Source organism: Protobothrops mucrosquamatus, unplaced genomic scaffold (genome assembly GCF_001527695.2).
Source record: "Protobothrops mucrosquamatus isolate PMUCROS unplaced genomic scaffold, P.Mucros_1.0 scaffold_256, whole genome shotgun sequence".
NCBI lineage: Eukaryota > Metazoa > Chordata > Lepidosauria > Squamata > Viperidae > Protobothrops > Protobothrops mucrosquamatus.
Genome location: NW_015386332.1, coordinates 1648713 through 1661593, shown reverse-complemented (window position 1 = coordinate 1661593; position 12881 = coordinate 1648713). Strand labels below are relative to the sequence as shown.

Here is a 12881-nt window from a genome sequence, read left to right as displayed (position 1 = left end):
TTAGCCATATCTTCTTCCTGACATAGGCATACCTCTGTTTTTGTCACTGGAGAAAATATCGTATTAGTAACTACATCAATATGCTGGCTTGATTTCTTAGCTGCTGTGACACACACAGATTGTTCAGTCTCTGAGCAGAAAGGGGTGGAGGAAAGAGAGATAGCAAACACTATTTTAAACTCGATTAAACATTGTTAAATGTAATATTTGTATTTGATTTATAAATGCAGAAGAAATGTACCAACTTAGTTGTGAACCATAAACTGTGGCACCTTTGCATTACATTTTGGAAGTCATGAAGTCATTCACCGATCAAATGCAATAGTATGAGTGCCTTCTCTTCCATTACAACTGCAGGTAGTCCTTGACTTACGACCAGTTGCTTACGACCGTTCAAAGTTATGATGGATCTCACCAGAGGTACTTGTGACCCAGTTCCGAAGTTCTGACAGCCAGTCTCCCCCCCCCATGGTTACATGACCACACTTTGAGTGCATAACAACTGGCCCACATTTATGGCACGTAGCTGGATCTTATGTTTGTGTTGAAAACCAGCAGTCACTTCTGGTTTTTGGCTCATAGCAAACAGTTCATTTAATGACTGCAATGTTCACTTAACGACCACTGCAAAACAAAGGTTGCAAAATTTGGTCAGTCATGTGGATAACCTGCTTTACAACCGTCACAATTTACAACCATAGTGGGCAGGCTCCATAAATCAAGGACTACCTATATTACATTTTTCAACCTCACTAGATAATTACATCTCATAAGGTTCTGAACTTCTTGTAAAATTTTACAATTTAATTTTTTTTACTATTTATTTAAACTTGGATTCTTTGGACGTTATTTTCCTGACTCCTAGGTCAGTTTGTGGAACAGTAGCTTTAAAGTGGGAGTGGGAATAATGTCCCTTTAATGATCTGTGGACTTCAACTCCCAGAATTCCTGAGCCAACCAAACTTGCTGAGACGGCTAAATTGACTTCTTTGATCAGAGAAAAGACAATATCTACATGTATTGCTGACTGGAAATCCTTCACAGACTTTTTATGTGAAACAGAAAAAAAAATGAACGTATGATTTATTTATTTATTTAAATTCAAGTTCTATAGCTGCCTGACTCAACCAGATGTCTCTGGGCAGCTGACAATTCTAAAATTATGAAACAAAACAATGGTTTTGATGATGTAATTGTACCAATACAGGTAGTCCTCAACTTACAACCACAATTGAGCCCAAAATTTCTGTTGCTGAGACATTTGTTAAATGAGTTTTGTACCATTTTACGACCTTTCTTGCTACAGTTGTTAAGTGAATCACTGCAGTTAAGTTAGTAACATCATTGTTAAGTGAACCTGGCTTCCCTATTGACTTTGCTTGTCGGAAGGTCACAAAAGGGGATCACATGACCCCGAGACACTGCAACTGTCATAAATATGAGTCAGTTGCCAAGCATCTGAATTTCGATCACATGACCATGGGGACGCTGCAGTGGTTGTAAGTGTGGAAAATGGTCATATGTCCCTTTTGCAGTGTCATTGTAACTTTGGACGGTCACTAAACAAACTGTTGTAAGTTGATTATTGGAGTTCACTTCCTTCTATCCATATATAAGCATTGCTTGACCAGGGTCCACAGTATTCTCAGGGATTCTACACATCCTCTCCATGATCCGTTTTCAATCTTGCCCTCTTGGAGGAAGTTTCATGGTATCCGAAGCGAAACTGGGTTCTGTGATAGCTTTGTGTGTGTGTGTGTGATGTGTTTATGTGTAGCTTTGTGTGTGTGCATGTGTGTGTGTATTTGTATAATTTGGCATTTTTTGATGCTGCTGCTGTTGTGATTATTGTTATCCTTGGGATGATGACATTGTTGGATGGGTGGCATTCCTTCTTTTGAGAGCAGTGCATCGGAATTTCATTTTCATGTGTGCTATTGTGTATACAGGAAAATGACAATAAAAGTTATCCTAATCTTATACTGCAGTAAAAGAGATCAGAAGCCATTTCTTTGTATCCTTTTTCTTTCTTTCCGATTTTTCTTTTACTTCCCCCCCCCCTTTCTTGCACTTTTGGCTTTCTCTTTGATTTATTTTTCTTTTCTTTTTCATATGTTACTGTGTATTAGTTTGTGTTAGTTTGTGTCTTCCTTTTTAAAATTTTTTTAATCAAAATATATTTCTATATATAGAGAGAGATTTTGTGATGGCCAAGGACCCTGGAAAAGGGGCAGGAAAACATAGAAATTATGGCCTTATACAAAGCTTGGGAAATGTAGCAATAAAGACTTTCCTATAATCAGAAGAAAAATCTGGAGTTACTCAAGTATTTCATCATGTCACAAAGGCAGGGACTGCAGTAGCTGAGACAGGAAGCAATTAAAGCATGAGTCAAATATTTGAATATAGGCTGGCTTGTCATGAGAAAAACTCCTGGTGGGATTCCCAGTTAGCGGCATGTTTGTACAGAAAGCTGGACAGACCAGATCAAATGATAAAGCAAGCACAGTAAATTTCAAAAAAGGTTTGCCTTTTTTAGGACTTTATTTTATTATTAAAGGTGTTCCACTTCCAAGCTTTAAAGTTCCAGATACTGTATAGCAGAAGTCCCCAACCTTTTGGGCACCAGGGACTGATTCCATGGAGAGACGTTTTTCCGTGGACCAGGGGGTATGTGGTTTTGTGTGTTGCCTGCATCTCGTGGATGGGGCTTTGCTTGTTTGTGCAGACCGGTTGCTGGCATGCTGCGGACCGGTACTGGTCCACGGACCGGGGGTTGGCGACCCCTGCTGTATAGTATAGGTGAGGTCCATTTGGAGATTAATATACTTTGGAATATCTGCTTACAAAAACAGCATAACAGGAATGAATGAGAAATCTTTTTTAGAAAAACTTGTCTTTTGTTTTGCTGAAGATTAAATAATGGAAGTGTCATCCAGAATCTGTAGCTAACTTATGGCTGGTTATTATGAAATAAGACAATCCCCCACTCTTTATATAGTCTTAATTTAATATAATTTACTCTATTTTGGGACAAATAATTCAATCCAGTCTCAAGCAAGAGCTTATAAGTGAAGTGTTTTGGCTTCCTTTTTGGGGTTTTTTGTTGTTGTTGCTGGAAACAGTTTACTTATATAAATATATATTTTCTGTTTTGATGTTGGTCAATTTCTTCAGGTCTCTAAAGATAGATGAAGGGGCGTATCACTTAGATGCTTGAACCTGCGACACTGGGCAACCAATCATAGGACCAAAGGATTCTCATACCTTGAGGTGCAACCTGGGCAAAGATGTTGAAGCCAAGCGGACTTAAAATTCCTGGGAGGACCGGGAAGCATGCCAGTCCGGTGGGACGTCCTGGTGGGACAGCAGCAACTGCTTCCACAACCAGCAATGCCACAAAGGAAGGTAAGCAGTATGTAAATCGTTTTTCTCCAGAAAGATCAGTGCTCAGTCTGGTTCTCAGGTCTTCCAACAATGTACCTATTGCTTCTGAATCCATATATCTCGATGCTGGTCGTCCCGTTCCTTTTCCTTCCTTCCACCTTTCCCAGCATTCTGGGTCTTCACATAATGTGTCCGAAGTAGGTTAATTTGAGCCTGGTCATTTGTGTTTCAAGTGAGAACTCTGAGTTGATTTGTTTGATCAAGGAGTTATTACCTAACTGTAATTTCTGGATGACAGAAGGGGGAGGGAGATATATCCTTGTTGTAGCTAATTTGCTTTACCATGAGCAGTGGGGAGATGGGGGTTAATCTGTGGCTGCATATGGCTGCAACAGCTGCCTGTATAGTCTGTAGTGCAGACAGTTGCCCCCAGGGAGATGATTGATGAACTGGCAGGGAATGACATTCTATGAGAAAGGGATTTCCCTAGTGAGATCATCTCCTTCTCTCTAGCAGTCTTAATTTATTTGGTCCCTTCAAATCAGTCTTGACTACTGGCGACTGCCTCCAGGAGTCCATGCAGTTTTCTTGGCCAGATTTTGAGAATCAGTCTTTGCCTTCTTTCTAAGGTTAAGAGAGAAGAACAAGCCTATGGTCATCGCACTGACTATGTACCTAAGGCAGAGTTGAACTCTGGTTCCATCAACCACTACACTAAACTGGCTCTCAGCAATCTTAATACCCCACCAGATAGCTAATTCCTGTGTTGATGGAACCAGTTGAAGCTTCTCTTACTACGAAGATCGACAACTGAACACTGCCTTGGTCTTCTGGTATGACCCCCCCTTTTTTTTTCTCACAACAGATCTCAAAAATTTACTGCTATGAGAAGTACTATAGAAGTTTCATTAAAAGTGCATCAGGACCTCTAGGTGGGCAGTCCAACTGCCCATCTTTTTTAGCGGAGGGGTATCCCCTGGAGGTTGGCGGTATCCCCAAACTCCTTCGTTGGTTCTAGAAATTAAGGTCATCCTATAAAATTGGGTACAGGTGGTCCTTGACTTACAACAGTTCATTTAGTGACCATTCAAAGGTAAAACGGCACTGAAAAAAAACGACTTATGTCCGTTTTTCATACTTACGACTGTTGTAGCATCCTCACGGTAACATGATCAAAATTAGGACGCTTGGTACTTGGTTCATATTTATGACAGTTGCCGTGTCCCAGGGGTCATGTGATCCCCTTTTGTGATCTTCTGACAAGCAAAGTCAATGAAGAAGCCAGATTCACTTAACAACTAGGTTATTAACAACTGCAACGATTCACTTAACAACTGTGGCAAGAAAAGTCGTAAAATGGGGCGAAACCCACTTAACAAATATCTCATTTAGCAACAGAAATTTTAGAGTCAGTCATGGCTGTAAGTCGAGGACTACCTGTATTTTAAAATGCAGCAACATGAACAGGGATTTGCCTGTTCTGAAGGAATTTTTCAGCTAGGTTGTAGATTCTGAGAGGAGAGAAAGGGAAAATTATACATTTTTTCCTCATTAAATGTAATTTTTTTAAAAAGCATGCCAGTATTTTTGAATTAAGGAGAGCTTTCTTTCTAACTACCCAACCCCAGAAACCAATTGCCTTCTAGCAGACATTTAGTACAATGAAAACTGTTGATTCTCAGAGTGTGAACTGATTCGTGAACAATTCATTCCTTTATTGAGTATAATGTACAGTGCTTCTTTTACAGTATCTGGTGTTTAAAAAAAATACTCTTTTTTTATTGGCTACTTTGCCTTGGTCTAAATGGGTGCCTGCCAGCTGTCGGTTTCTGTCTAGTTTGTTTTGAGTCCCCGAATGTGCCGGGCATTTTTGTAGCTCTTTTTATTCTTACCACCCCAACTGAATGTTGGAGAGAAGTTATGTAAAGGTTTCAGGTCTCTCTGCTTATCCATTAGCAGGATAACTGTCTAAAAAATGAACAGAACGGGAACACGTTTTATGCAAGAGGAGAAGACGGCAAAAGAATAATTGAATATAAAAATGGGCGGCATCTGGCTGGATGGCTGCCGGGGGAAAAAGGCCTGAAAATGTCTTCCCAACCCCTCCTTGGGACTTCAGAGCTAGGTTAGGCCCCTTCGCCAGCTGTTTGAAAGCAAAGCATGTTTCACCAAGTGGAGAATTCTGGCAGTAACCTGGATGACCTCATTAGATTCTTCTGGATGATTCGTGCAATATTTATTTGGCATAAGTCTGAGTCACAGCCTGAATTGTGGATTTATGTAGATTCTGGTCTGGTGGCATCTGTCCATGTTCATTATTTAAAAAAATATTTTAGCGATTGGGAGATCCGTCATAGATTTAGAGACAGAGCCATATAATGCATTTAACCAGGTTAGTTGACTAAGCTTTGGTTAGTTGGATTTACATAACGTGTACATTCTGAGACTCTGAGACTGCATATGACCCTCAACACCTTTGTTTCCAACCTGTAATTTCTGAGCTTTTAATTTCTTGAAATTTTTAAATTTGAATAGAAAATATTCATTATTTTCTACATTTAATTTTAATTAAGAAACAATGTAAATAATGCCCATTTATATTCATTAAGAAGCTTCCACTTTCCTTCTCTCTCAATTTCTCTTTTCATCTTTTGTCTCCCAAACTCTAGTGGTTCTCCTGACAGCTCCATAGTCCATTTTATCAAATCTTCCTCCTTCTCCAGCACCGGAGATGGAGAATCCACTAATGGGTTTAGACTGTGTTCCTGTCCAATCAGATAAAGTCAGCCAAAGTTGCAACGCCTGTCCTGGACTAGGGTGTCCCAGTCTCGACTTGATCTTGCCCAGGACAGACGTGCAAGTTTGGCTCATAGGCAGGTACATTTCCCATTGGTGGATTTTCCATTTTTCTCAGTCTTCTGAGCAGCACTGTAATCAGCGCTGTTTTCAGCCTGACTGTTCCATTTCCCAAAGAATAACTTCTTCACTTTCCTTGAGGAATGGAGGCTTCCGTTCCTCTCCTTTTCACAGTAAAGGCTTGAGGCTGAGGGAAGCTGTCTCCCCTCTTCAACAAGGCTTACCTTCTTTCCCTCGGGTAGCACTGGGATCAGTGCTGCAGCCTTTCTCCCTTCTCCCCAGCCTACGAGGATCGCCCTCTCAAGCCTGAAGCTTCTTGAAGAAGGAAGATTTGATAAAATGGACTATGGAGCTGTCAGGAGAACCACTAGAGTTTGGGAGACAAAAGATGGGTTTCAGGATGATTCTCCCTAGCCTGTTGCTTAGAACTCCCATTTCCACTTCAATCAGGTCCATCTACCTTGCTGCCCATCATCCTTTTTTCTTTCTTTCCACCCTTCTCAAAAGAGCTAGGTTTTCACATAATGTATCCCAAATACATTAATTTGACTCTAGTCTTTTGTGCCTCACGTAAGAACTCTGGATTGATTTGTTCAGTAATCTATCTGTTGTTTTCTTGACTATCCTTGGTATTCTGAGGGATCTTCTCCAACTCCAAAGTTCAAAAAGCATTTATTTTTTTGAATCTCACCTTTACTGTTTTTACAAATAACTCAAGATGGTGAACATATCCAACACACCTTCCTCCTCCTATTTTCCCCACAACAACTCTCTGAGGTGAGTTGGGCAGAGAAAGAATGACTGGCTCTAAGTCACACAGTTTGGCTTTCATGGCTCACAGTCTTCTGCTTTTTAGCCTCTGAAAACCGCTAGACCAAACTGTCTCTCTTAATTCCCTTCCTATCCTGCTTTTTCAAAGTCCAATTTTTGTTTCTATAAAGTATCATAGGGAAAAACCATTGCTTGCACGATTCTGATCTTTGTAGACCAAGGGTGTCCAATCTTGGCAACTTTAAGACCTGTGGACTTCAGTTCCCAGAATTTCCCAGTGAATATAGACACCCAGGTCAATACTTACCGATATCAGAATTGTGCAAGCAACAATTTTTCCCTGTGACACTTTATAGAAATAAAAATTGGACTTTGAAAAAACAGGATAGAAAGAGCATTGAGAGAGACAGTTTGGTCTAGTGGTTAAGGCACCAGGCTAAAAAGTGGAAGACCGTGAGCATGGCTGGCTGGGGAATTCTGGGAGTTGAAGTCCACAGGACTTAAAGTTGCCAAGATTGGATATCCCTGGTAAAGATACTGTTCTATCCTTCTCTCTTCCTCTCCCGCCTCTTCCCCCAACACACAAACACACTTATTTTGTCTAAATGTATTGGTGAGGGGCATACTGTACTTAGTAACCCCGTAACCATGCTGGAAAGTAGGCTGGTACCATGCTGGAGAAAGCTCTCTGCTCAATATTGACCTTCCTCCCACCCTCCACAAAAGACTAAGAATAAGTACAACTCATGCTGTGGTTGGTAGTACCTGCGGTGGAAGATTTTTGCTCTTCAGCCAAACCCTCCCCATATAAACAGTGCAGCTGTAAGCTGAGAGACTGGTCCTGCAGAGAGGATTTAATGGATGGGCATGGAGATTTCAAAGCACGCATTTTATCCTTCAGGGTGCCTGGGTGAGCTTTCAGTTGATAGACTACTCCCTCCTTTATCTCCACCCCTCCTTTGTATTTGCTGTTTTCCTCCAGCTCATTAATGTACTTCTGCTTTAAAACCCTCTGGTTATCCTTCTCACAAAGCTGCCTGCTGTAAGGCAGGCGCTGATAATGTACCTGCTGGCCAGATTTTTCCTTAGCTTCTTACACGTGCACGAGCCTGCACACATGGATTTCCACTCGGCTTTGGGATGTTTAACTTAAAGAAAATAATCCACCAGAAAAAAAGAGCCCTTTAATGGACGTTTTGCAATTCCTGGTGCTCTTCTTTGAACATGAAAAGTTATTTAATATTAAATCATAGCATCAATTTTATGTACTTCCCACAAATGCACATTGGTAGCATTTATGTTCGGGGTGGAGTGAGGCGGGATCATCTTTATTTAGTTCATGCATTCAAATCAATGAAGTTTGGCATTTTTCCTCTAAGACACATACCAATAATTTAAAATTAAACCAGACGCCTACCCGATTGTGAGCACTTCCAGATATTAATCACAAAAGTCAATGACAGATGAAATATTATGCACTCTGCAGCAAGATGTAGTAGCTTTCTCTTGGTCAGAATATCAACCAGTTGTTTTACCTAAGCCTGGGCACTTAACCTGCTACACACGGAGTATTTATTGAGTTTTCTCTTTCTTGACCATCTATCATTCTGCTTTGTATTGAAACTTGATCCATCCTCATCTGATTGCTTTACTTCTGCACTCTAACTGTTTCTGTTACAATTCTATTCCCTTAATTTATTTTTTCTTCTTTTTTTCTTGGATCTTCCAGAAACATCAAGATTTCCCCAAGGAAGTAGATAGGTCCTTCCTATTTTTCACTATCCTCATTTTGGCTGCAGATACAGTGTCCCTCACCGTGCAAGGGCTCTTATAGTTGCTGCTTCAAGCTAGACAGCTAATCAGTCTTCAGTCTCCCTACAAGATGTTGGGCCAGTTTCTCTTCCCTCTTTCTCTCTCCTAGCTCATAAGATTGTTTTGAAAGTAAAAATATAACGGGACAGCCAGCTGTTGCTTTATGCTTCCTGGAGAAATGACTTCATCATCATCACGATCACGATTATCATTGATACAGGAGATCAGATGTCCAACCTCTCATCAACTTTCCTCAGCCCGGTGTCCTCAATTGTGGTGGGATTACAACGCTGAGCATTCAGAGACATCTGGAAGGCTCTACTACTTGCAAAATGAGTGCCTATAAATGAAATAAGAGTTGTGTCTTCAGAGGGCTCACATACCCCTTGGCTTTCCACGAGACCGTCTGGAAGTGTTTGTTGTGCTTCTCTCCGTGTGTGTTTCCCCCCTCCTTTTACCAGATAACCATGGAAACAGGGCAGCATTCTTGTATTTCTGCTCCTCCTGACAGCTGGCTGCCTTGGCACAAGCCTGTAACTAGATTAAGTATCAAATTCTGCAACCAGTGGGAAAAAGAAAAGTGAACAAACGCCATTCAAGCTGCCATAACCCTTCATCTTTTCAGATGGCAAAGTGTTTTCTGACCACATGCTGCCAGCTGCCAACTGAAACTTAAAAAGGGCAGCTGTGTTTTTAAATCACTGATACTTGATGAACTGAAACTTCATTAAAGACAGTTGGTACCATTTGGAGAGTAATGCACGTTGCTGTTGCTTTCCAGGCATTTTTATTTTATTTAAATGGAGGGACATATCGGACTCCTTGAAGCTCCTTTATAGAACTGGGGAAAACTAGGGTTGAAGTTAGCAATGGAAGACCAAGTTTATTAAATGTTCAGAAGGCTCAGGAAATGAACAGTCTGCTTTTTTAAAAAAACAGAACCATCTGTGTAGATTCTGTGAATCTGCACAGAGATCAAACACACACAGTTCAGCATCTGGATGCTAAGATGCTTAATTCTGAACCTCCAGTTCATCTAAAGGAACTTCTCTTAGTAGATGATTGAACTGGGTGGGCTAATCAGATGTTGCTAAGCTAATTTCCAGTAGGCCCAACCAGTTTGATCTGTTAGAACATAAGAGAAGCTCTACTTATAAAAGTATAGATTTATCTAGTCTAGCATTCTTTTTCTCAGGTGGCCAGCCAGATGCTTCAAGCTGGGCGTAATTTCTCCAGTGGGTCCATTGAAGTAATTTAACTAATTGATTTTATAATAATGTGTTTACCACTTCAGCAAAGGGACCATCTTGCTCATTCTCCTGCATGGGATCCCTAACAACTCTTCCAGCATCTGGTCATGAAATCCAGCATGGATTAGTGCATATAAGCAAAGAATTTTTTTTTCATTTAGCCTTTAATCCTTGGGAATAATTACTTGTTTCTCTTCTGCTGCTTGTATTTAAACATAAGTGTTCAAAGTCCATGGTCTTGTCTCTTGCGAAGACTTTGTTTGTTCTGACAGATTTCTCTCTCTCTTTGCTTCTTCTTACAGGATCACCTCTGCACAAACAGGGTTCCACATCTTCCACAGGTGCCTCTGAGAAGCTGCCAGGGTCAAAAATTGCCGAGGTGGGCGATGATTTCCTGGGGGACTTTGTGATGGGTGAACGTGTTTGGGTGAATGGAGTGAAGCCAGGCATAATCCAGTATTTGGGAGAGACCCAGTTTGCCCCTGGACAATGGGCAGGAGTTGTTCTAGATGACCCAGTTGGGAAGAATGATGGTTCTGTAGGCGGAGTGCGTTATTTTGAATGTCAGCCTCTCCAGGGGATCTTCACAAGGCCCTCGAAGTTGACCCGCCAACCCACGACAGAGGGTTCAGGAAGCGATGCTCATTCTGTGGAGTCTCTGACAGCTCAGAACTTGTCCTTGCACTCCGGGACCTCCACCCCACCTCTCTCCACTCGCGTCATTCCTCTACGGGAGAGCGTTCTCAACAACACCATGAAGACTGGAAATGAATCTGGATCCAACCTCTCAGACAGCGGATCGGTGAAAAAAGGGGATAAAGACTTCAGACTTGGGGATCGTGTCCTTGTAAGTTCCTTTTATTATTTCTTGAATGAATATTATTTTAGGATGGTTTGGGGGCTTAATTTTTTTTGAATGGGAAAAGTTGATTAGGATTTTTTGACTGTCATTCCCATTTTCCTTTAGAAATTCACTATTGGCACTAGGGGAAAGAAAGGCAAAACCCCTCATCCTTGAACACATAAAAGAAATGGTTATGTTAAAAAATAGTATGAATAGTGATCCAGCATGTATAGAGAAAGGATGTACTTTGAGGGCATAAAAAATTAATTATGTTTCTACCCCTCCCCCCAAATAATTACTTGTGAATTTATAATGAGCTATGCTCTCTTATATTCATTAAGAAAACACTACTTGTATGTTGTTGAAAATTATTTCTTTAAAATATTTCTGTGCTGCTTCCCATTTAAAAAAAATCTCAAAACATTTTACAATAAAATAGTAAAATAAAACAGCATGTGATAAGTATGAGCATTAAAACAGTGGGTAAAATAGATAACAAACAACTGTATCTGGAAGTTAGGATAGGGCCTCCTTTTCTTTCTGGGTGCCGTATGATGGTACATAGACCTTTCCATGAGCAAGTTTCCTGTCTCTTCTGCCAGGGAGACCTTAGATTCACTATAAGCAAGTCAACCATGCAGTAAGACTTGCCTACATGGTGGCGTGATGGACTCAGAAACATTACCACAGACCAGTGAGGATGGTTTTCAGTGATTTATGTCCAAGATCTCAGCTTCAGCCCCACAGGCTATGAAGAAGAACTTGAGGAGCAAAGTTGGAAAGGGTCTGATGCTAGATGAGTTGAGGTCCCAGATATCTTTGCATGTTTATGGAGTAGGGTAGGCTCTTGCTAGGTATGACTCCACTGTCTCTTTCAACATCATGTCCCAAACTCATCGCAGCATTTTTTTCTAGGCAGGAGAGAGAAAAATTCCAGAGCAAATGTTCTGTTTGTTTGTTGGGTGGCGCAGTGGTTAGAATGCAATATTGCAGGCTAACTCTGCCCATAGTTTGGAGTTCGATCGTGATGGGGCTCAAGGTTGACTCAGCCTTCCATCCTTCCCAGGTCAGTAAAATGAGGCAGATGGGGGCAATATGCTGACACTGTAAACTGCTCAGAAATTGCTATCAAGCGCTATGGAGCGGTTTATAAGTCTTAAGTGCTATTGCTATTTACTTTGCTATAGGGTAGGGGTCCCCAACCTTCATTCCATGGACCAGCATCGGGTCGCGGCATGCCAAAAACTGGGCTGCACAGACAAGCGAAGTCCCATCCCGGGGATGCAGGCAGTACTGGAAACCCTGCTCCCTCCGTCAGTGGAAAAACCTCTCTCCACAGAACCAGTCCCTGGTGCCCAAAAGGTTGGGGACCTCTGCTATATGGTTTCATTCTAAATGGCATCCTAGCCCACTTTTTGATCTATGAAATTGGAAACTGGATTGTGCAGTTCAAAGGGCCATGCCTGGACCATCAAAAAGGCAGAAATGAGACTGTATGGCTGCTTGTTTAAGCAGCCGCCTTCACGCTGATTAGAGCAAGTCGGGCAAACGTCTGTAGCAGCAATTGTTCTTCCTGCAGGGAGGGAAACAGTTGTTCCTTTGACAATGGAGCCTTTTTTCTTTTTATTTCTTTTATTTTTTTTAGTTTGTATTACTTGCTTTAATCTTTTTAATTGTGATGTTTAATCAAATTACTATTTAAAAATGGAGCAGTACTGGGCTGAGTGATCTGTAGACCTCAGCAAATTTTATCCAGTTTCACTGAAGTAGAATAAGCTTTTGGCTTATTGAGTAGCAGAATAAATCAGGCAGAGACTAACTTGATTATAATAAGCGTGATTTTATAATATATTATTATATTTTTATCCCACCTTTTTAATAAATATTTGGTCAACTGAAAAATAAAACATAAAAGAAAATTAAACAGTAAAGAAATACACCTCATGTAGCTGTCATTTTAA

The 12881-nt window shown here is 40.9% G+C and overlaps 1 protein-coding gene across 1 annotated transcript in view; it reads left to right on the top strand.

Annotated features, from left to right (window-relative positions):
- Nucleotides 1-3290: 3290 nt before the first annotated feature.
- The window catches only part of CLIP2 (CAP-Gly domain containing linker protein 2), a 59473-nt gene continuing 49882 nt past the window's right edge, over nt 3291-12881 (top strand). The window contains exons 1-2 of the mRNA XM_015831318.1: nt 3291-3408; nt 10379-10923. Coding sequence (XP_015686804.1) covers nt 3291-3408; nt 10379-10923 — 663 coding nt within the window. The remainder of the gene's footprint in view (nt 3409-10378; nt 10924-12881) is intronic.